Below are 24,097 nucleotides of genomic sequence, written 5' to 3'. Positions count from 1 at the left end.
GACACACCTTAGTACAAAAAAGACAGAGTGGAGATGACCAAGGGGAGAGATGATGCAAGACTCGGTTGTCCACAAGATTTGAAAGTTTATTGCAAGTCCAAGAATAATGGTATACACAGAGGCCTGACACGGACCATGTTTTGTCAAAATTGTCTGTCAGGGGTCCTCAAAGTTACTCAGAAACTTCACTGGTCTCTTTCTGTGAAATATGGTTTCAGCAGTAGCGGGAGCCTTGTGGAAAGGGCAGGAAGGAGTAAGTCCCAAAGGAGAGGGATGGAAACCCAGGTTGGATGGGCTGCTCTTGGGCCATTATCTTCCTGTGCCTACAAATCCCAGAAGGACTTGCCCTAGATTCTGTATATAGTGTCCAGATTTGAGCACTTGCTTAAGATAAACTAAACTAAACCTGAAGTTTATATACCGCATCCTCTCCATAATTATAGAGCTCGGCACGGTTTCCAAGAGCTTAATATAGGAAGGAATAACATAATGGGTTTAGAGGTTGAGTACAGGGGGGGAGAGCATCACATTTTTGTGAAAAGCCTAGTTTTCAGGTGCTTATGGAATAGTTGGAAGGAGCCCTGATTCCGTAGTGGGGCAGTAAGACTTGTAAACCACTTTTTTGTAGTTCTACAACCACACTCAAAGCGGTTTACGTACAGACACTTCAAGCATTTTCCCTATCTGTCCCGGTGGGCTCACAATCTATCTAATGTACCTGGGGCAGTGGAGGATTAATTGTTGATAAATCAATTTACTGAGTGAAGATTCTAATAATATACATTTTTGATGCTTGGTTATATACAAAAGGATGAATCATTAATGGAAATTGTGAAAATGGGATGAAGATAAGAGAGAAAACAAGAAGACCAATGATGACATTAGTGGTGACGCATGATGAGAGGACAGTTTTCTCCACAACCACAAATCCACTACAGAGGATAATTTCCTAAAAGAGAAGTTCATAGGCCATTATTGAGATGGATTAGGGAAATCCACTGCTTAATCCTAGGATAAGCAGCATAAAATCTGTTTTACTACTTGGGAGCTAGCTAGGTACTTGGGACCTGGGTTGGTCAAAGAAACAGGATACTGGGCTTGATGGACCTTCGGTCTGTCCCAGTAAGAAAAATTATTATGTTCTTATGTGAGTCAAGTATAGAATAATCAAGCCATTGTGACATCACTGATGAGTTTGGCTCTTAGACATTGGTGGAATGATGCATTATGACATCACAAGCTCAGCTCTGGAATGTTGCTACTCTTTGGGTTTCTGCCAGGTATTTGGGACCTGGGTTGGCCACTGCTGGAAACAGGATCCTGGGCTTGATTGGCCTTCGGCCTGTCCCAGTAGGACAATTCTTATGTTCTTATGAGGATCTCCTGTAGTAAAAAAAAAAAAAAAATTGGCTAATCCTTTTCTGCTTGCTTGTTGTAATATCAATTGTTTGGAGAATGACAATTGGTAGCTGGGCTAATTTTTAATATTCTATAAGCCATGACATCTAAATCTAGCGTGTAACTGAAAAGAGAGCATGGCCGTGAGCATATCAGGATGCTCCAAAAAGTTATTTCCCTTCTTATATAGTATGGGCTTGGCACACCTAACTTGGGTGCCAGCACTTGCACCAGGTTTCAGCAGGTATAGTATAAGTCTGGCTCCTAAAGTTAGGTGCAGGAATCGTTTCCATATAGGGCATGTGTCTTGTTTCATCCCTCTCCTTGGTCATCTCCGCTCCATCTATTTTGTCTTGATTTCTGCGGGGGATTTCTCCTCCTTTGTTGCTCTGAAAACACTTTAATATAAATATGCAAAAGCCAACGGCAGAAAATCAAACTATGATGTCACCAGACATGCAATAGTTTTTATCCTTTAATGATAGCAGTTCAACTCGGTTCTAAGGGGCTGTGTTGCCCAACCACATGTCTTGATGGCAGCTCTGGGCATTGCTGTCGGCTGGACAGTTTCCAACTGCAGGGGTTGTTGGGATTCAAGGGTGCTGTGCAGGTGATGTGTTTCATCCCCAGGAGCAAGAGGATGATTACTACTGCAGAAAAGACCCCCTGTTGGATCAAGCAGGGCGCAGAAGGGTTTAGCCTTACAGAAGGCTTCTCTGCTAGCCTTCAACTTGCATGGATGATCTTAATCATCTTCCTCTGTCAACCCAGTGGAAATACTAGGAGAAAACAGTGAGAATGGAAATACATTTTTAAAGGTTAATACTAACTAATGCCATGAAAATGTTCCAATCAGTGCTGGCCTCTTGAGAAGTATTCTTCCTGCCCAGAAGATATTACAGTCCTTTTAATTGGCTGATGGTGAAAGCTAATTTTAACCACTTAAAAGCTAACTAGCAATTACACTTCCTTTACACCCAGAAACTGGAAAATTGTAGTACAAACGCTTCTGATTTGCTATAGCATTCAACCTTTAATCAATACCCCATGAGTGAATGGTAAGTGGTATAAACAGAACCAAAAACACTCTAGCGATTTTTACTACTTGCAGAGACTCTCAGCGTGACACATCATCTGTTTGGTTTTATATTATCCTTTTCAATATTTGTTGTGACATATGTTTTTACCTCTACTTACCATGGACCCCTGATGAAGGTTGTCCGAAACACGGACCGTGTTGGGTCCCCTGTTTGGTAAAAAGGTTTTATATATAGTTTGTTTGTCACAATAAAATTTGCCTACATCGTTGTACACATTTGCAGTTTTGTTTTGTTTGTTCCTTAGTGGTATAAACATCCAGAGCACTTATGTGTCCCACGATGGTACAAAGACTGAGAGAAGAAATTTGATAGCAATTTGAACAGTCTATTAAGGACCAAATAAAATGTTGTAAATCTGATATTTGGAAGATTTTTTCAGATGCACTAGGTACTCGCCCTTCCTTTTTGAAAAGAAAATATTTTCTTAGTGTTTTATTAGGCGGGGGGGGGCATAAGGTTTTAAAATAAATTAATTATCAAAGGCACTTATAGCTGGTGCTGCTAAATAGATAAGTACTGGTAAGATTATGCAGTTAATGGTCATCCACCTAGCTTGTTGCCTAACTAGGCCAAGTTAGGGGAACAGTCTAAATATGGCCCCTACTCAGTAGAACTTTGGGTCAATGTTGAACATCTGGTTTCATTTTAGCCGCAGTGACTAGCGTTCTTCCTAAACCCTGAGCACCACAGTTAAATATCGGATGGTTAATTTCTAGATCTTTACCCCATCAAAATGTTTTCACACAACCCAAGGTTCTTTTCATATGTATTTTGAAACTATATAACTGTAATTTATGTATTTTTATTTTAATAAAAACCTGAGCTGTATGTGTCTGCTCTGTGACTTCCATGTCCCCTTTATATTTGTACTTTTATGATTAGAGATACTGTATATGGAGGCTCATTTTCAAAGCACTTCGACACACTAAACTAAACTAAACCTTAAGTTGGTATACCGCATCATCTCCACAGAAGTAGAGCTCGGCACGGTTTACAGGAATTGGTATAGAAAGAAACTACAATGAAAAGTAGAAGGGCTTAGAAAGAGAGGTTTAGAGGGAATTAGTAAATCGATGAGGGAGAGGTCATTGCATTTTGGAGAAGAGCCAAGTTTTCAGATGTTTTCGGAAGAGTTGGAGGGAGGACAGGCACCGAAGCGGGGTGGTAAAACTGTTCCAGAGTTCGGTGATCCTGAAGGAGAGGGAAGTACCTAGTTTTCCTGTATGGGATATGCCTTTTAAAGAGGGAAAGGATAATTTGAATTTTTGAGTGGATCTGGTGGTGTTGGGATTAGAGGAGTTCCGAGATAGTGGAAAAAGGGGAGGCAGGATACCGTGTGGAGACTTGAAGGTTAGGCAGGCGCATTTGTAGTGAACCCTAAGGATTACTGGGAGCCAGTGAAGCTTAGACAGAAGCGGGGAGACGTGGTCAAATTTGCTTTTTGCGAAGATTAGTTTAGCCGCAGTTTTCTGGATCCGCTGGAGTCTGTGAAGGCTTTTCTTTGTCAGGCTTAAGAAGATAGAGTTACAGTAATCCAGTCTGGAAAGAATGATGGATTGTACGAGGACAGCAAAGTGATGATGATGGAAGCAGGATCTCACTTTCCTTAGCATGTGAAGATTGAAAAAGCATTTTTTTTACTAAGGAATTAAGGTGGTCATTGAAGGACAGTGTGGAATCTATGATGATGCCTAGTACTTTGCATGAGTGTTCAAGATGCAATGTGGTGCCAGAGGACAGAGGGATGAGGGTGGGTAGCTTATCTAATTTTGGGCCGAGCCAAAGTAGTTTTGTTTTGGTCTCATTTAGTTTCATTTGTACGGTGAGGGCCCAGGATTGGAGGTTCGATATACATGAGGAGATGTTCTCAGAGAGAATGGTTACCATAGTAACTTATGATATTTGTGTGTCTAAGTGCTTTGAAAATGAGCCCCGTATTCATAGTATAGATAATTCCAACATTTGTTCGTGGTGTTTTCCATCCAAAAGAACACAAGGAAACATTTAGGGCTCCTTTTCCGAAGGCGCATTAGGGCCTTAACGCGCGCTAAAAGGCCACGCATGCTTGCCGCTACCGCCTCCTCTTGAGCAGACGGTAGTTTTTCGGCTAGCGCGCGCTAAAAACGCTAGTGCATCTTCGGAAAAGGAGCCCTTAATTATTGTATTAGCACATGCTTAAACACCAAAACAAAGCTTAAAAGAGAGTATAGGGAAAGGGATTGGGACTTATATACCACCTTTCTGTAGTTTTACAACCACACTCAAAGCGGTTTATATACAGGGCTGATAATCTAACTATGGTACCTTGGGCAATGGAAGAATAAGTGACTTGCCCAGGATCACAAGGATCAAACCCACAACCTCAGGGTGCTAAGGCAGGAGGCATAACCACTAGACCACTCCTGCCTTTAAAATGAATAGTGTTTATTTTAAAATCCACTTCTTTGAAGATGCTTTCAATTCCAAACTCCAATCCACCTGCTAAACACCAATCTCTCTCTTCTCCATTCTGTGGAATCATGGATGATAGATTTTAAATTAAAACTTAATCCCGACAAAAACAACATTCTTTCTTGCCTCTCCATCCAGCAAGTTTAAAGAGCATTCATTGAAACTGAATGGGGTGGTGGTATCCCATGCTTTCGATTATTAAAATCTTAGGTATCCACTTAGACCGAGAACTTTCACTAGAGGTTCAAATTAATTCTCTAGTTTAAAAATGTCATTTCTTGTTATGGAAGTTTCGGACGATCAGACCATATTTCAGTTTCAATGCATTTAGGCTTTTGGTTCAGTCCTTAGTCTTAAATACTTTAGATTATTGCAACTTGATTTATTTAGCTTCTAGCAAAAAAAAACAAAAAAAACCCCAAACATCAAAAGGATGCAGATTATCCAAAATACAGCCATCAGGCTGATATTTAATTAGAAGGAATTTGATCACATATCAGATTATTACCAATGTTTACATTGGCTGCAGATAGAAGCTAGAATATTATTTAAGTTTGGTTGCATATGTTACAAGACACTGTATGGTCTGGTTCCGACATACATTATCGATCATTTTAAGTTTGTTGACAGAATGCATTTTGCACGAAGTCTCAGACTATTTGAATTTCCATCAGCAAAAGGCTGCAAATACAAAAGATTCTTTAATCGAATTTTGGCTTATCAGACGGCTTTATGAGATAGGAATGTCGGCACTTTGAATCTAAGATCTGTTTTTTGCACAAGTTTTAGGAAATCAGTAAAAACGTATCTATTCGAAAAAGTTTTTAAATAAGCTGAATTGTATCTTTCTGTGAACGTGTAATATCTTAGAATTGTAAACCGCACAGAACTGCAAGGAAGCTGTGGTATATAAATGATTTATTATGTTATGCTAATTTACACTCAAAAACAAGCACATCCATCATCGCGTTGATTAGCAATTCTATTCGATCTACTTTAGTTTCACTATGGTTACAATTCCCAATGCTTAGCTTAAAGAACTTTAAAATAAATAGCTCTCAAATGTAATTTTTGTTGGTTTTGCAATTTTATCATTTCAATTAAAATGTGCGGCGAAAACCATTTTCTCCATTTAGTGTGCCAGAGCTAAAAAGGTTTGAGAGACACTGGTCTAGTAGCGCTATAGAAATAAGTAGTAGTAATTGTGAGACTTCTTGAACTTACTCCCTACCACGTCCTTAGAGCGGTGACCCATCAAATGAGTGCAGGACAATTGCACCCCGACATTTACACGCACGGGCAAATGCGCTCACTGAATGGCGGGTAACCTTGACAATTGCACCCCGACAGGATACTATTTTGTCTTGGGGTTAGGTTTACATCATGATTATGGGAACCCTCTTAGGAATCTGAGCTCCCTCCAACTCTTCTGTAAACATCTGAAAACCTGGTTATTCTCAAAAATGTAACTCTTCCTCCCTCTCTGATTATTGTAGTCCTCTAAATTTCCTCTTCATCCTTCCCTCCTCTGGAGTTCCTTTATACCCTAACTCCAGAGGAGGGAAGGATGAAGAGGAAATTTAGAGGACTACAATAATCAGAGAGGGAGGAAGAGTTACATTTTTGAGAATAACCAGGTTTTCAGATGTTTACAGAAGAGTTGGAGGGAGCTCAGATTCCTAAGAGGGTTCCCATAATCATGATGTAAACCTAACCCCAAGACAAAATAGTATCCTGTCGGGGTGCAATTGTCAAGGTTACCCGCCATTCAGTGAGCGCATTTGCCCGTGCGTGTAAATGTCGGGGTGCAATTGTCCTGCACTCATTTGATGGGTCACCGCTCTAAGGACGTGGTAGGGAGTAAGTTTTAGTTTAGTTTAGGATATCTGGAAAGCCCTGATTTGCTCAGACTCTTCAGGCCCTGTCCCTTGGGAGGGCCTTGAGGCACCTCAGGGGCCTCCCAAGGGACGGGGCCTGAGGAGTCTGAGCAAATCAGGGCTTTCCAGATATCCTTGATGGGCCACAATTGTCAAGCTGCACACTTGTCCAGGCGCATTTGTCAGAGCGCAATTGTCATGCGCGGATTTGTCGGTGTACCCCTTAGATCAGATCATTAGCTAAAGTTGCCAACTAGTTTGGTGTCATTAAGGTCCCAGTTTTAACCAGTGTCATTGGAATGGTAGCAAAATAGAATTACCTCAGCTTGTCTCATGACATTCACCTTCCCGTTGTCTCTAGTCTGGATCACCATTTCAGTTGCCGGTTAAATGCAAATGACCAAAGAATTTTCACTTTATTATTTTCTATTTCGTGATATAATTTGTCTGCAGCCATTTAGTACTAGATTCAGTAAATGGTGCCCAAATCTGGGTACTGAAAAAAAAATGCACACTGGGCGCTATTCTGTTAGCGGAACTCTGAGTTGGCCACCATTTATTCAACAGCACCGTGGCACTGGGATCTGCGTCCAACTGTGGGCATGACGATTTACGCCAACTGAAACATGGTGAAAATCCTTTGTGTAAATTAAAGTGTGGATCCCCCGAATTCAAAATAGTGCACACATCTTTGGTGAACTCCCATGGCCACACCCCCTTTCAGTTACATGCTAAAAGATTTGTGCACACATTTTTCTAGAAGAGTGCTTAGCAAGATGTGCACGCAAATCCGAATTGTTACCACCTAATTATTGGTGCTAATGGGTTCATTATTCAATTAGATTGCGCATACAAATTGGGCGTGTGTCCAAATTTGGATGCCATGTGTAAAATCTGGGAGGATTTATTTCTTGAATGCTATCTTTGGCTACAAATACGCAACTTGAGTTCAGAAGGGCCAGTATTTATAAAGCAATACTTTAGCGTGTGCACCATGCAAGTCACAGAGCAAACACACCTCTACAGCTCTGTTTTAAGTGTTTATAGTGTCACCTGCCTGCGTACGGTTCAAGCCTAAGCTTTGCCATCAAGGCAGTCCAATGACTAAACAAAATGTGACCCCTCTGTAGCAGGACCGAGGCACACTGTAAGCAGTAGATTCCACCTTAAGGTACAGCTACCCAAGCTGGATCTCTTCTGTGGGCAGATGGAGGTCTTCAGTTTCCAGCACTGTCAATTTGGAACCTTTTGCAAGCACTGAAACAAAATAAAAGGGTGCAATTATGTTAACCCTAGGAAGCCTGAGGTGAATTTTCTGACTAACTCAGAAAATGTCATCCTAAGAGGGGATGGGGGTGATTTTTCTTCTTTTTCCTCTCTCCTATCTTAAATCATCCTGTCTCTGACGTTTCTTCATGGGGCAAACTTTTCTTTTATGTCTTGTCGCTTCTTTGTTTTCTTCTTTCTTGACAGGTCAAGCAGGCTATGGGCTTAAAAGGACTATTTCTCAGAAACCCAAAACAGGCCTCCCTGGACAGTCATGCTGCTGGCCAGCTCCATCGGAAACACTCCTTTAGCAGCCACATCTTAAGAAGGACCGCCAGTGCTCCCACCAAGGGCCAACAGAAGACTAGAAAGGGCTTCCCTGAGATTGCCATTGACACCAAAGATAACAGCTCGGAAGGAGCGAGCGAAGACAGGGATTTGGATGACTCGTCGCAGCCTCGCTTTGACAAAGATCCAGAAAGGGCTTCTCCGGCCCCCGTTCTAAGGGATGGCTCCAATGGGGAGCTCCACAGCAAGGGGTTCAAAGGTAAGAGCCGTAGTTCCAGTAAAGGTAAAACTCAAACCCACTCGCCAAGGGCTACTGCTTTCAATGAACCAGTGAGGAGGTCTGACCAGGTGCGTCACCGTGAAAGCCCTAGCGAAAGGTCGGGTGTCTTTGCCCGCTGTGCCATGAATGGCTCAGGTAGGATTGGAATGGCAACAAACTGTATGAAATGTATGATTGGTTCAAGTGAGAGTCCCGATTTAGAGTGTGGATGGAATCAAAACATGACCCAGCCTCTTGCACAAGATATGCCACAGACCGATGGGTATAACAGTATTGGTGGAGAGGAATGGCTAGATCTGCAGTCTTATAGCGTGACAGAGCAGCCTAGAGGGCGGCTGTCAGATTTACAAACTTTTGGCAACCATGGGAACACAGAGGATTTATCAAAGAATGCTCAGTCTTTTGTGACCCCAGGCAAGAAAAATGGAGAACCAAAGTGTTCTGGGGTGAAAAACCATTCTCGGCAAAGGTGGCAGTGCCAGTCGGGTGGCAAATATGGAAGCACTGTCAACTTGGTTAACACCAGCTGTGGATCAGTATCCTCTACCTCCAGCAGCCTAGAAAGCCTTGGAAGTCCAGAACTATCTATGCGCTGGCCTGAAAACTCCCGAAGACAAGTGGGCACCCTACAGAGGGAAATGAATGCATTGTTTGTTCAAAAAATGGAGGAAATTCGAAGTAATTCCCCTATATTCTTTGCTGGTAAGAGTAGATTTTTGTAATCCCATTTGGCATCTTAGACTGTCTTTTTGCTTCAGCGCTGTTTAGACAATCTCATTTTTATTTTCATTTGCCATTCAATATGATTCCCATTTTTAGCAGAGTTGGGCAAAGGTAACGAGCTCAGACAACAACTTGGTTTTCTGTCTTGTTAAGCATCAAGACAGAATGAAACTGACTTATCAAAGAATTTAACTTCCAATTAAAAATATGATTTAACCCAATCACCAAGCATAAGCTCAAAGAAATTGCCAGTGAATACGAGGAAGATTGGCTGGGGGAGGTTTGTGATTGCTTTGTTTTGCACTGATATAGCTCTACCGTATTGGTTGCCCCGCCCCCTTAGAGCGCCAATGTGTGCGCACTAGAATTGATTTATCTGGAAACTAAAGAATGCCATTTGGATTGGACTCTCAAAGTTCTTATCACATTTTTCACCTCTGGGAAAGGACTTCAGTTTGGCTTTCCAGATGGAGTCGCATCAGTTGAGTCAGTACCTGTTTTGTTCTGTTTCACCTCTGAACTTCCAGTGCTCCTTTTTTTCCCTAAAGGAAATGGAGCAACAAGTCCAAAGATGCAGCATGACAAAATCCAGAATAGATTCAGCCTAGTTCTGAGAACCATCTGGAAACTCCTTATCTCAGGGAGTCAGCCTGGACCCTTCTAGCTTTGCCCCATCTTGCCTTGGCTGTTGATTTTCTGAATGGCTCTTTTTTTTTTTTCTTTTTTCTTTAGACATGCCTAAGCTAGATTACTCATACCCTCATCTAGAACATTTGTACTTGTGTGTATGTAGTTTGTCTTAAAACATATTGTGAACTCCAACCAGAGCAGAATATCAAGAACTGAAAGACAATAGCTGTAGCTTCTCCATCACCTGTCAGCCAAAAGTTCATTAATTTATTTATTTTTCACTAAAACTGCAAAATCGTAGGTAAAACCTTCTTTTTAACAATGGACTGTAGAAAAAGCAAGACCTGCTTATTGAATAATCATTTGATAATTCAGAAGTATTGATAATTGGTTTGTCACAACTGCTGGATTTGTTGGCAGAATCTGTATTAAGGTCCCTCAAATCCTCACCCAACTCTTCTGGGTCAACAGAATCCTTACAAATTTGGATGATTTTTCTTATGCTCATTTAACTCATTTGCCTCAAAATTCATTGAAATTAAAATGAATTTGTTTATTTGATCATCTGTTTCTCAGGGCCAACTTAAGGGCAAGCCAATGAGGCCTAATTGACTAAAAGCCTGTTTTACTGCCGCCTCCTCTTTTTAGCTCTGGGAGCTTGAGCTTTTTTTCTGCTTTCACTTTGTATGTCTTCATTTGTCTCTGCAGGCACCATAGGAAGTTTCAAAACACGAGAGAAAGTACTTCTTATTATTTACCCTTCATTGGAGGAGTTTATTGGCGGGTCTAGGAATGTCCAATATGAATAAACAATTATAATGTATTAGATTAGTGAACACATATTAGCAAAACATATTTGGAAAATATCAGGTTATTTCAATTGTTTAATGGCCAGATATTTATGTATTTGTGAGTCAAGATGGAGAGGAGCAAGGGTGGGCCAGAATATTACCTGGATAGCCGAGATATTCAACCACCATTCAGCTAAGTTCTGTGTTTAGTTTAGACCAGTGGTTCCCAAACCTGTCCTGGGGGACCCCCAGCCAGTCAAGTTTTCAAGATATCCCTAATGAATATGCATGAGAGAGATTTGCATATAATGGAAGTGACAGGTATGCAAATCTCTCTCATGAATATTCATTAGGGATATCTTGAAAACCTGACTGGCTGGGGGTCCCCCAGGACAGGTTTGGGAACCACTGGTTTAGACTTATCAAATAGCAGGCCTAAACTAAATACATAGGAGCTCAGTGGCGTCTCTCAAATGGCTCAATATCTCATTGACGCTGGAGATTTTCCAACAGCCTGATTTTATATATGGCGCTAAAAATTACGTAGAGAAATTTGGGCACACACCCGACTGTTGCACACAATTTCATTCAGTAATAAGCCAATTAGTGCAGATAATTGGGTGCTAATAATTATCAGCACCAATTGGCATCAGTGAAATTTATTCACTCATTTTTTTAAGGCACCGGGATCTTTGCATAAATTATACACATGGGTCCATTTATGCCTCTGTCTAGATTAAATTCTTTCTTACTATCCAGTCTTCAATTTCCCTCTTTTAATTGTGTCTACCTACAGCTTGTCACCTCTCTCCCTCACCCCTTCCAGTATCTACCTCTATCCTTTACCCCAAATCCAGTGGCTGCCCCTCTCTCATATTCAGTGTCTGCTTCCCTCTCTCTTCTCCCTACTTCCTTCTAGTGTTTGCTCCCCTCTCTCACCCCCACCCCCACTTCCATTCACCATCTGTCCCCCTCTTTATCCACACAATAAACCTAAAGCACCACTCAGCCTCTTCCCCTTGTTGGGCCATCTCCATCCCTTCACCTTTGCAGACACTTTTCCAAACCAAAGTTTTCTCACTCAGAGGGACCCTAACGCGACAGCCATTCTCACTAGTTGCACGCAGCTGCCCCGAAGCTTCTCCTCCAATGTGATCCGGCGGAAACAGGAAGTTGCATCACAGGAGACGCTTCAGGGCATCTGCGTGCAACTGGTGAGAACGGCTGCCGCATCAGGGCTCCTCTGAGAGAAAATTTTGGTTTGGAAAAGTGCCGCGAAGGTGAGGGGAAGGAAGGGAGATGGCCTGACAAAGGGAAGAGATGCCCTGACCGCAGGAGCCCCTGGAGCTGTGGGGCCCTTTTTGCCCTCCCCTAACGCTGGCCCTGCCTAAAACCACTCTTTGGCACCTAGAAACTAGGTGCCATTTATAGAACCAGGGCCTTATTGCCCACCTATTTACATATTCTGAAATAAAACTCACAGATAATATAAAATAGAATAACTGCTTATGTGACAGTTCCAGTAAACAAAATGGTCTTTAAGATTATCCATGAAATGATATATTTTTTTTAAAAAAACAAAAATACAATGAAAAAAATCCCATCAATGACACGAGATCCTAAACAAAATGGGACATTTTTAGCCTGCAGACCCCTAGGGAGTAATACTTTTACTATCCGTCATTTAGAGAAGCACTTAAACTCTCACTTTTATTTATATATATATATATCTGATGGTTTAAGATGCGAACAAAAGCTGGGTTGCTATGGAAATCCTTGTTTAAAGCATTGCCAAAAGACTGGTGTGATTTAAATTCGAAACAAAAAAAACACCCCTATAGTCTCTTAATTAATTTATTTGAAGAAGTCATTTAAAGACAAACACACCATTTCAGTTTCTTAGAATCTGACATGCCTTTTTGAGAAAATATCATCCACGGCAAGAGACGGCAATTAAATATTGGTAAACAAGTGGAAAACTAGAAATAATATGTGTAGGTCTTACAGATAAATAACCTAGTGGCAAAAACCTCAATTTAAGGACTCAAACGCAAAATATGGCCCTATTGTAACGTTACTGGAAATGTCCAGTTAGCTCTTTTGTAGTCCACCTTGAACTGCAAGGTAAAGGCGGAATAGAAGTCACTAATGTAATGTAATGTACTATTATAGAAGCCCTCTGTGCTCGTAAATGCTGATGTTTACACATAAAACCCAATTTAGAAGGCTAAAATGAATGCTGCAAATCTAGACTACATTTAGATTGCAAGGGAGTGTGGTTTGGCCCGGGCTTTTTGCAGAACCAAACCCTGCGTGTGCATTCCAGAAAGGGAACACACACTAGCATGCCCTGATATTCCACCTTCAGGATTTACAGATGCTCTTGTCCATGTTTTAGAGGAAGGATTAAAAGAGATTGCCCCCTTTAATGTTCTAGTGTGTATTTCCCCATCCAAAATGAAAATACACCTATATACAGTAACCCCTCCGAAGCCGCGGTTTCAGTACCCACGGATTCGGTTATTCGCGATTTTTTTTATTTTTATAAACAAAACTCTGCATCAGACCTTCCCCAGACCTTACCTGGTGGTCTAGCGGTGACGCGGGGCAGGATCGATGGCCCTACGCTCCTGCCCCGTGCAGAGCCATCATCAAAATGGCCGCCATGAATTCCCATTGTAGTCTCGAGACAACGGGAACTCACAGCAGCCATTTTGATGACGGCTCTGCACGGGGCAGGAGCTTAGGACGATTAATCCTGCCCCGCGTCGCCGCTAGACCACCAGGTAAGGACTGGGGAAGGTCCGGGACACAGGAGGGAGGCGAGGGTGGGTCAGAGCCGGCCCTAAAAATTATCCGCGATTTTTATATATTCGCGGGCCGGCGCTGCCCCTAACTCCTGCGAAAATTGAGGGTCTGCTGTAGAGGCTACAGTCCTCTTTAAGTTTGCAAATGGCAGGCATGCTGTAAATGTGTGCACATGATCACAGAAAGTGGCATGGTGAGGGTGAGAGGCGCCCTACCCCCATCCGCTCCACCCCTGCCTCCCTCCTGCCGTGCACCCTTTCCCTTCCCCCGTATCTCTTTAATGTTCCCAGCGCGAGCGGCAACTCCAACCTGCTTCTCGCATTAGCGTTGGCTTTTCCTCTGACATCACTTTCTAGGCACAGGGCCAGGTGCGAGCATCAGGTTGGGGGTTGCTGCTTGCACTGGAAACATTAACGAGGTATGGGGGAAGGGAAGGGGCTTGCACACATGGTAATAGGGGGGCAGGGAAGGAGTGCGGGGGGTGGAGAGGAGGATGGGTTTCACTCTCTGGAATCTTAGTATGTAACTACCGTGTTTCCCCGAAAATAAATCCTAGTTGAAGCGTTTATTTTTGGGGTAGGGGAAAGCAAAATAAAAATCCACTTCCTAAATGCCACAGCAGACCCTTCCATCTCTCCCTCCCCACGCCCACCGCGAGACTGACATATCATTACCTACTTCCAAAAGGCAGCATTGTGGCCGCAATCTAAAATGAGCTGCTTCGGGCCTTCTCTCGTCGGGATGTTCCACTGTTGCGTTGCTGATGACACCATCAGCGATGCGGAAGAGGACTGCCCCGACGTGAGAAGGCCCGAAGCAGTCTGTTTTAGATTGCTGCCGCGACACTGCCTTTTGGAAGTAGGTAATGATATGTCAATCTCGCGGTCGGCGTGGGGAGGGAGAGATGGAAGGAGTCGATGGGGGTTCGGCGTCTTACATCTCCAGCGTCCCCTGAGGAAGGCGTTCCCATACACCGAAACAGGGATCCTTGTTGGGACTATACTTGGTTAATAAAGATTGTATTATTGGTTGAAAAAAAAAAAAACACCACCCTTGCCGCCTTTGCTTGACTCGCCACTGTTTTAACACAGCCTTGCACCTACTCCAGGGCTGCTCTAAACCTCCCAATATTCAGTTCTGTGCACTGTCAACTGCATACTTTGAAAAATAATCATCTTCCTTAGATTGATGTTCAAATTTGATAGCGGAAATATAAAATGCTTGATTGTGCTCTGGTTGGACAACTTTCTTGTGCTGATCGCATGTTTAAATGCCTTGTCGTCTTCATTTTGCCCTGCACTGATTTCTCCTTTGAACTCGTCTTATCTTTCCTGACTAACATTTCTGCTTTGTTCTAACCTTTTCCCGTGCTGGTGCTCTTTCTCTCTCCAGTTCAGAACTGAAAGGCGGAGCCCGTTAAGGTAATGGTTTTTCTTTGCGCCCTTCACATTCAAGTACAAACAGGTAGACACGTGGAATTTTGTTCGCAGTCTTCTAAATGTTCTGGATATGCACTGCTAATGTGAACCAAAGTTTAGGGTTACCAGATTTTTTTTTTTAAAAGCTAAAACCCAGACATGTGGCCTCACCAAGTTCTATCCCAGCTGTGCCCCATTCCCACCCAAATCACGCTTTGTTCTACCCCGCCCCCAAACCTCTTCTCTAGCTCCGACCGCATCTGGAGTGACATCATCGCATCACACCTGCGCATGCTTGGAGGCCTTCCAGATACAGCTCCGAACTTGAAAACCCGGACGAACTGCTGCTTTAAAAAAAAAAAAAAAAAATCCATCCGGATACCCAGACAGTCTTCTAAAAAGAGGGCATGTCCAGATAAATCCGGACGACTGGTAATCCTAACCAAGTTGCCCCTATCCATTTTTTTTTTCACTAACTTAAATAGACCATGGAAATACTGAGATCCGCTAGAAATAAACATAGGGCCTGTTTTACAAAGCCGCACTAGCAACTGCAGCGCGGTAATGGCCCCGAAGCGGTGACGGGACTAAATTGCACGAGACAACGGCGCGCCGACAACTGAGTGCAAGGTTGACGGCGCGCCGAAAAAAAGCACTATTTTAAAGGGCTCCGACGGGGTGTGGGGGGGGGAACCCCCCCCCATTTTACTTAACAGACATTGCGCTGGCGTTGTGGGGGGTTTGATTATACTTAAAACTGAACTTTTTCCCTAAAAAACAGGCAAAAGTTTGGTTTCAAGTATAATGAGGGGGGTTACAACCCCCCAAACCCCCCGCAACACCAGCGCGATGTCTGTTAAGTAAAATAGGTTCCCCACCAACACCCCCCGTCGGAACCCTTTAAAATAGTGCTTTTCTTCGGCGCGCCGTCAACCTTGCGCTCAGTTGTCTGCGTTCAGTTGTCTGCATGCCGTTGTCTCGCGCGATTTTGTCTATGAACCCCCCGAAGCCCATAGAGATTTACAGGGCTTCGGGGCTGTTGCTGCGCGGCTTTGCAAAACAGGCCCTATGTTTATTTCTAGCGGATCTCAGTATTTCCATGAAGTCTATTTAACAGTTAGTGAAAAAAAAAAAAAATTGGATAGGGGCAACTTGGTTAGCTGACAAGAACAGGCTGAGGGTGGTGGGGGTGAGACTAGGTCATGGGCAGGCCTGGAGGCGGGTCTGTGGGTCCTGATTTTAAATAAGTAAAATCTGGTAACTCTACTTATAGCACTCGTTTTCAGGATATTCACAATGAATATGCATGAGATATTAGCATGCATTATTTCCATTGGTATCTCTCTCATGCATACTTATGAGGACTGGGTTAAGGCAGGCTTCAATAATACTGTTTACTGCCTGTTCTGTTTACTCACCATTCATGGCCTACTAGAAGCTCCTCATTCACTCCTGCTTTGTTGTAACAAAACGTTTGTATAATAAGAAGCCATAAGTTTTCCATATCTAGTAAACCGAGCTTAGGGGTCCTTTGGCTAAGTTTCTATCTTTTCTGAACAAAATAATTCAGTTTTAAGTCCTAGCAGCTGTTGCTTGCTTTTCATAAAGCTCTACGCAATTTTCATGCAAGTAGACTATCTTCCTTCTGCTTCATCTTTTGCAGCTACGTTTTTTTTCTCCTACGTGCTTGGTGAGGTGTTGGATTCGGCTGCTTCTGGCCAGCTCCAGCAGGGCCTTTCTTCTGCTGGGTCAGAAGTGACGCGGCAGAGAAAAGGCCCTGTCGGGGCTGCCCAGAAGCAGCCTGTTTATGGCACTTCTTCTGTTCACCGGCTGCCACTATTGCCTCAGTAAGGGAGGGGAGGGGGTAGTCGGGATCGGCTAATGCTACTGCTTCGGGGCTGAGGGAGGGAGGGGGGGGGTTGTCAGGCTTGGCTGCTGCTGCTGCTTTGGGGCCAAGGAAGGGAGGGTTGTCAGGATTGGCTGCCGTTGCTTCCTCGGGCCCAGAGGGAGCATGTCATTACCGGCTCTGCTGCTTCAGGGCTGGAGGAAGGGGTGTTGTAAGGACTGGCTCTGCTGCTTAGGGGGCCGGAGGGAGGGAGAGGTGTTGTCAGGAACGGCTGCCTGCTGCTACAGTATATATATATATATATATATTTTTTTTTTAATTGTAACTCTAAAGCAATCAGAAAAAGTTATCTAGCATCCACCAATCCCTTTGAGTGCTGGATAGCTGAGAGTCTATTGGACTATTACAGCTGTACACAGAAAAGTACTAAAGTCCATTTTAGCCCTGTCCTGGTCCACTTTATGCTATAGTTCTAATAACTTGGATGTGTTAAACTGTGGGGAGTGTGTGACACAGTGGTTAGAGCTATAGCCTCAGCACCCCGAGGTTATGGGTTCAAATCCTGTGCTGCTCCTTGTGACCCTGGGCAAATCACTTAATCCCCCATTGCCCCAGGTACATTAGATAGAGTGTGAGCCCACCAGGACACACAGGGAAACATGCTTGAGTACCTGAATGTAAACCGCTTAGACTATAAGTGGTATATAAATGCTCAAATCAATCAATCTACAAAGCTTGCTCAATCATAGTGAAATAATTGATCGACCGTAATTCATTTGCAGATGTCTCTTCAGTTCATCAAACGAAACATTTTCAACCACATTTCCCTGTTCATCTGCATCATGCGTTACCAGTTGTACTAGCAGTAATTAGCCTGTTCTCCATCCAAAATAGCAATTGGAGTGAATGGGGAGGAGCAAGCCTTCAGGCTAATTGCTTTCTGTGTATTCATGTTCCATATTCATAAGCTCTACATCTGTGATGCAAGGCTCGTATGGAAAGCTGAATATGCAGTGTGCATACTCAGTACAAACCAGCGGCTATCACATGATTTAAAAGTCTGTACAGTCCATCCTTGGTCAATGGACATAGGGGATAGTGGACAACGGCAAAAAAAATGTAAAAATTACTTATGAAAATGAAATAATTAAAAAAAATTTAACATAAACCATAAAACACTGTAAAAGAGGCATTAAAAATTAAACTGTACAATACATGCTGTAGGGCTTATTCAAAATGCATATTGAAAATATAGTCCTTTCCAAACTACTCCTCTTACCAGGCTGAGAGTTTTATTCTAATGGAAGAAAAAGCTTCAGGTCTTTTCTGGTAGAGCATAAATGCTCAAACCACCACCACCACCACCCACATCATTGGCTTGAAAAAACTTCCAAGGACAGTGGTGAGATCGAGTGAGCAATTACCCAAACTGTGCAAAGATAGTGGCAGTCGAGGAGCCCTGAAGAAACGGCTAAGTTCCGTGAAACATTGGCTACAAACGAGATGCCACTTAAGTTTTTCAACACAGTTATCAGTATTGCTGTTCAATATCTCAGTCCCACTCAAAAACTACCATGGTGGCAATTAGTCATTCTAAATAGTGTGAAACATTTCAGCTTCTGATAACCAGAGCTGATACTGTGACATCATAATGCCTCATTCCACCAATGCCTAAGAGCCAACCTTATCAGTGATGTCACAGTGGCTTGATTGCCCTATACTTGGCTCACTTTTACTATACAGTCAAACCTCGGTTTGCGAGTGTTTGCAAGACGAGCATTGACTCGCAGAACGAGCTCTCAGATATAGTGGACCGGGGGTGGGTACCTGCCTGTGGGTGCCTCAGCCCCTTCATCGGGGTGGCTTCCTTCCCTCAGGGTCCCCGTGTGGCTGACCTCCCGCTTTGGCCGATGCCTCTGCCATCCGCCAGCGCCTCCCGGCTCCCGATTCAAGCCGGCCGCCATCCAGTGCAAGCATGCACATGACCTCTCAGCTCCCGAGCCAAGCCAGCCGCTGCCCCGACTATGCGCGCACCATGTGCAAGCACATACAATGTCATGGAATCTTTTAAATTTACATCCCTTCACTGATGGACAGACAAAAAAAAAACCCTTAAGCTTTGCGAAAATGTTTTTGAATAGAAACTGAGAATAAGTTGATCAAATAAGATGGAGCTAGGCCTGACATAACTTTATAACATATGCAACCCAATATGTCATCTTCCCATCCTAATGCCCCTCAAATTTGGATGTTCCTATATGGGAACTCCGGTCCTCGAGAGCCGTATTCCAGTCGGATTTTCAGGATTTCCCCAATGAATATGCATTGAAAGCAGTGCATGCAAATAGATCTCATGCATATTCATTGGGGAAATCCTGAAAACCCAACTGGAATATGGCTCTCGAGGACCGGAGTTCCCTATCCCTGCTATATACCAATTGCTAGCGGCTCAACTGCTACCACAAAGAGCAATGGTGAGAAGGAACATGCCTGTCTAGTACCCTTTGTTATCAAGAAAGTACAAAAAGTCCCCCCATTCCCATACGCTTCATAATCTGCCACAAAAATTTCCAACTCAACATCAAATTCTTTTTCATTGTCAATAATTAACAGTATTATTTTGTCTCTAGATTCCCAGAACAAATGGAGTATCCATCTAATATTGTTCCCCACCTGTCTCTTTTGTATAAACCCTGACTTTCGCTATTATCTTGACATCGATGTTTAATAAGGATATTGATCTATAGGCCCCATAGCCCAGGGGGTCCTTTTCCGGTTTCAAAATCACCAAAATATCTGCCTCCCTTATTGATTTTGAAAATACCCCTCCTTCTCCTCATTCTGCACCGTCACCAAAAGTTTGCCCACTAGGTCTCAAAATTCTTTGTAAAATTTACCTGTATACCTATCTAGTCCCGGAGACTTTCCATTTTTCAATTGTTTAATGACACCCTCCGCTTCCTGGATAGAAACGATACATCTCCCCCCTTCTTATATAATTCTGTGTAAAAAATAATTTTAAACACAGTGGATATCTGCATCTGTATGGTAGAGAAAGGAGGTGTGGTCTACTGAAGGGAAGTTTTCTTGGGATCATCTTCCATGCCTTACTAAAATATTTGATTTCAAATATTAGTTGTGGCTTCCTAAAAATGCTCACTGCAATTTAAAGAAATCAGAATATCATTACACAAATGGGTAAATAACAGCATAGAACATATTTAACTGTTTATAGTTGACATTTGGATTTAATTTTGTTTCATTCCTGCATTGACTTGCAATTTGCACTTGAAAGCAGAAAAATCATGATTGATTCTTCCCTCAAAAGCTCTTGCAAAAATATGAGATCACCTGTCAGTCTACATTTGGTTTTGACCCTGCACTCCTGAACTCCCTTTCTGAATATCTGAGAATTGAGACTAACTTTAAGAAGTTTAAAAGGGGTATTAAGGTCCACTTTTTAAATCTGGCACGTGAGGTGCATGATTTTAGGATGCTAGATCACATGGCATGGGGCACTCAGACCTTTTAAGTCTTTCTTTTTGCTCTTTCTATTTGTTATGTAAATCACCTTGATTGATTCAGAAAGGTGATGTATCTAAATAAGCATAAACTATTCTTGCTAATTTAGAATTTCAGCATTGTACATGCTTCATTTTCATTGAGTTTGGTCTTATCCTATTGCATCCCTTAGGCCTTCAGCTGCCTCTAGTGGTAGTGTGAGAAGATAGCACTTGCTTAGTGCATGCATCCTGCATTTAAATCATTTTTGCCTTCTTCTTTTTCAGATGTTCTCAGTTTCTCGATGCACAGATCTCTCTCTTCTTTATGCAGTCTTGAAACCATCACTGAAGAGCCCATCATGGGCAAGGAGAAGACTTGTTCTGGTTCTTTTCCTCAGTCAGATACCCCTGCCGGCAATTCAGAAGAAAGGGCTTTGCTCAACCATTCCAAAGAATCTCATGCAGAAAAGAGCCATGTATCCAGTCACTCTGAAAACTCATTTCAAGGAAAAGAAAATAAAGCGGGAAGCCCGTCAGCGCATAAAGTCAAGCTCCCCACCACTGCTTCCACAGGTGTATGTGTTCAGGGAAATGGATCTGCAGATACCGAAGGAAATTTCAAAGACAAAAATAGCTATGCACCAATGCCCAGGGATGGAAAAGGAGATTCCACTGCAGTATTTTACAGTAATAGTAAGCAGGGAGAGTCCATGCTGAGTGATGACTCGACTAATTCCTTTGGGAATTGTCAGAAGAAAATATTCCAAGCTGGTTTAGTATTAAATGGAGAAAACATTTTTGACGCTGCTAAGGAGAAGCTAAAACAACAAAAATATGTGCAAACAGGTCTAGTGTCAATTAGTGTTTCTTGCAGGACCCCAGCTGTAAAGTATTTAATGGCTCAGCAACCTTTAATTTCTCAGCCTGGGGCACATGTGTTTGTAAGAAGAACAAAGAGTGAAGGGCATGTGACTTCAGACTGTTCAGCCTTAAGGACAAATTCTACATGCCAGTCCCCAGTGGCTGAGGTATACTCTGATGCCACTGTGAATGATAGGATCTGGAGTAAGCTGGAATCCAGCAGTCATCGGGACAGCATGTCTTCGTCTTCCAGCATGTCATCCAGTGATACAGTGATTGATCTCTCTTTACCCAATCTAGCTCGAAAAAGCTTGCCAGATCTAGAGAGCAGCTATGATGAGAATTTTGAAAGAATCATTAAGAAGACTATGCGACCACGGTCAGCGACAACATCGGGGAATAAAATGCCTATGGTTACCAAGAGCAAATCCAACCCTAACTTGAGGTCCAGTCAACAAGTAATTGACGATCTCTGTCCGAGACCCCTGGCCAAGGAACCTGAGAAAGCACTTCTACAAACTGCTAGGAGACACACTTGGAGTAGATTGTACATGGAAAGTCTTAAACAAAGCTCTCTAAAATCCAAAGCGCAAGAAAACAAAATAGAAACAATAACAACTAGCCAGTCAAAGTCCAAAAGTCTTGGTGATCTAACATCTGATGATATTTCTTGCAATTTTGAAAGTAAATATAGAAGCATCAGTAGAAGCTTTGTGACCAACCCAATGCGAGCCCAGCGGCGTCCATCAAACATGAGGACTTCAACAAAGACCCAAGATAACCTGACAGAGCAACTTAGGAAGCTGACAAGCTTCCAACAAGATAACGATATTACCTCACCAACAGGTTTTGAGTCCATTGAATTTGAAGAGGACGGCTTATGCCTTCTTCGACGGTCATCATCCAGAAGTCAAAGTAGAGTGCGACACATTGCAAACAGAGCTAAACAGGCTCAAGAGAGGCAGCGCTTGCAAAACCTGATTTCAATAAATGGTAAGCCCATGGAAGAAAGGGGAAATCCCGAGGGGGCCTGCTCCATTCCCAAAGGTGTCTGCATGGATTCAGGTTCGCCTACCAATCTGTTTACAACACAGCCTAAAACCCAAGCAGAACTAGACCGGGACAGTGAGGTCTTTAAGCTGAAACTTTAATGCTGTGAAGAGCTGAACAAAGTTAGTATATGCATTTCTTTCAAGGATTATGTTTACTGAAGAAATAATATCCTGAGAGTTATACAGTGTTAGGGACTCAGTGTGTGAGGGGGATTGCCATGCGGGGTTTTAATTAAAACAACCAAGCACTTAGAGGAATCATTTCATTTCATTATGAACCCTTTGAAAATGTACAAGCTTTGAGCTCTTCCATTTATTTGTATGCACTTTGGAAGTTATAAATTCCAGGTACAAAGGTTTTCCTACAGAATGTAATTTCCAGGGGAGATCATAGTTAAATATGTTTGTTTTGTTTTGTTTTTTTTTGGGGGGGGGGGGGGGTTTGACTCCATGAGTTATTTGTCATTTCAGAGAAAGAACTTTGTAAAATTGAGAGGTCTTCCAGTCTTCTGTCTAAAGAATATCCACAGAATTTATTTTAGAAACCAGACAGGAAATACCTTCTGCTAACTTTGCTCAGCTCAGCAATAAACGAGATACATGCCCGTTTCCCTTGCAAAAATTTGTGATTCTAATATTATGGTATTTTTAACGATGCTGCTGTATATAGCACCTTGAGAATTCAATTTTAGCATTTTTTTTTTTTTGCACTGCCATGCAAGATTTTCAAATATGTTTCAAGTATGTTTTAAAAGAAAAAATATATATATTTAAATTTTTAGACCATATTTTGAGTTTAAAAAATTTAAGCAAGTCTTCTATTTTTTTTTTTTTGTTATTATTGTTGTTTATCAGTTTGTATTTTTTTTTACCTTTATTTTGTTTTGTTCTAAGTTTTTCAGAGACTTCATTTATTCAGAATGTTTAGGTGTAAATTTTACTTTACGCAGGAATGTGATCCAGATTCTTTAAAAGAAGAAAACTATAGTTTAAACAGACTCAGGCCTCCTTTTATTAAACCGCCATAGCGGTTTTTAGCACAGGGAGCCGCGCTGAATGCCCCGTGCTGCTCCCGACGCTTATAGGAACTCTGAGCGTCGGGAGCAGCGGGGGGCATTCAGCGTCTTCCCTGTGCTTTACCGCTATCGTGGTTTAATAAAAGGGGGGCCTCAGTTCATTTAATATCTTAATCTTGTGTGTGTGTGTGGGGGGGGTCTCAACTTTTTCTTGGCAGTTTTGACTGAAAGATTTGTTTTCTGTATATATCGAGGCATTTTAAAGTCTATTTGTAAAACCATCTGATACTAATCAAATAAAAGTATTTAATCTTTTGGTTTCTAGAATATTTAGATGGAATAAATATGTTTCTTTTATCTCTTGCAGACGTATGCTGAAAAATGAGTATAGGGGTAGGGGGATTTGGTCTACTTTTCTATATCCAGAAAGGGGAAAATATATTTGCTTACATTTGTGAATTTAGCCGGTTACTATTTTGTATTTTATTCTCTGGAAGACTTTGGGGGTCCTTATATTAATGTGCGCTAACCGATTTAAAGCTAAATGCTAAGGCGCACTAAATCAGTTAGTGCATCTTCATAAAAGGACCTCTCTGTTTTTGCCTTAATATCTAGAAATATTAAAGGAAAAGTTGAATCTCCTGCAAACTAATTGGCTAAGAGCTACGACTCCTTTTTTTTTTTTTTTTAATATTTTATTTATAACATTTTACAATATTACCAAGCATATACATCTTGTACAGAAAAGTGAGATCAAACTACATATTAAACTATAATTCCAAAATTAAT

General features: G+C 42.2%; 1 protein-coding gene across 7 annotated transcripts in view; it reads left to right on the top strand.

Annotated features, from left to right (window-relative positions):
- PLCH2 (phospholipase C eta 2) overlaps window positions 1–23,623 on the top strand; it is a 599,022-nt gene extending 575,399 nt beyond the window's left edge. For all 7 annotated transcript variants that reach the window (XM_033921959.1, XM_033921954.1, XM_033921956.1 and 4 more), the window contains 2 exons: window positions 8,300–8,639; window positions 20,665–23,623. In XM_033921959.1, the coding sequence (XP_033777850.1) occupies window positions 8,300–8,639; window positions 20,665–22,391 (2,067 nt within the window). In that variant the 3' untranslated portion in view covers window positions 22,392–23,623. The remainder of the gene's footprint in view (window positions 1–8,299; window positions 8,640–20,664) is intronic.
- The last annotated feature ends 474 nt before the right edge of the window (window positions 23,624–24,097 follow it).

The sequence above is a fragment of the Geotrypetes seraphini genome, chromosome 15 (assembly GCF_902459505.1).
Source record: "Geotrypetes seraphini chromosome 15, aGeoSer1.1, whole genome shotgun sequence".
Taxonomy (NCBI): Eukaryota; Metazoa; Chordata; class Amphibia; order Gymnophiona; family Dermophiidae; genus Geotrypetes; species Geotrypetes seraphini.
Note: the sequence above shows the minus strand (reverse complement) of the source record. Positions and strands in the feature narration are given on the sequence as shown.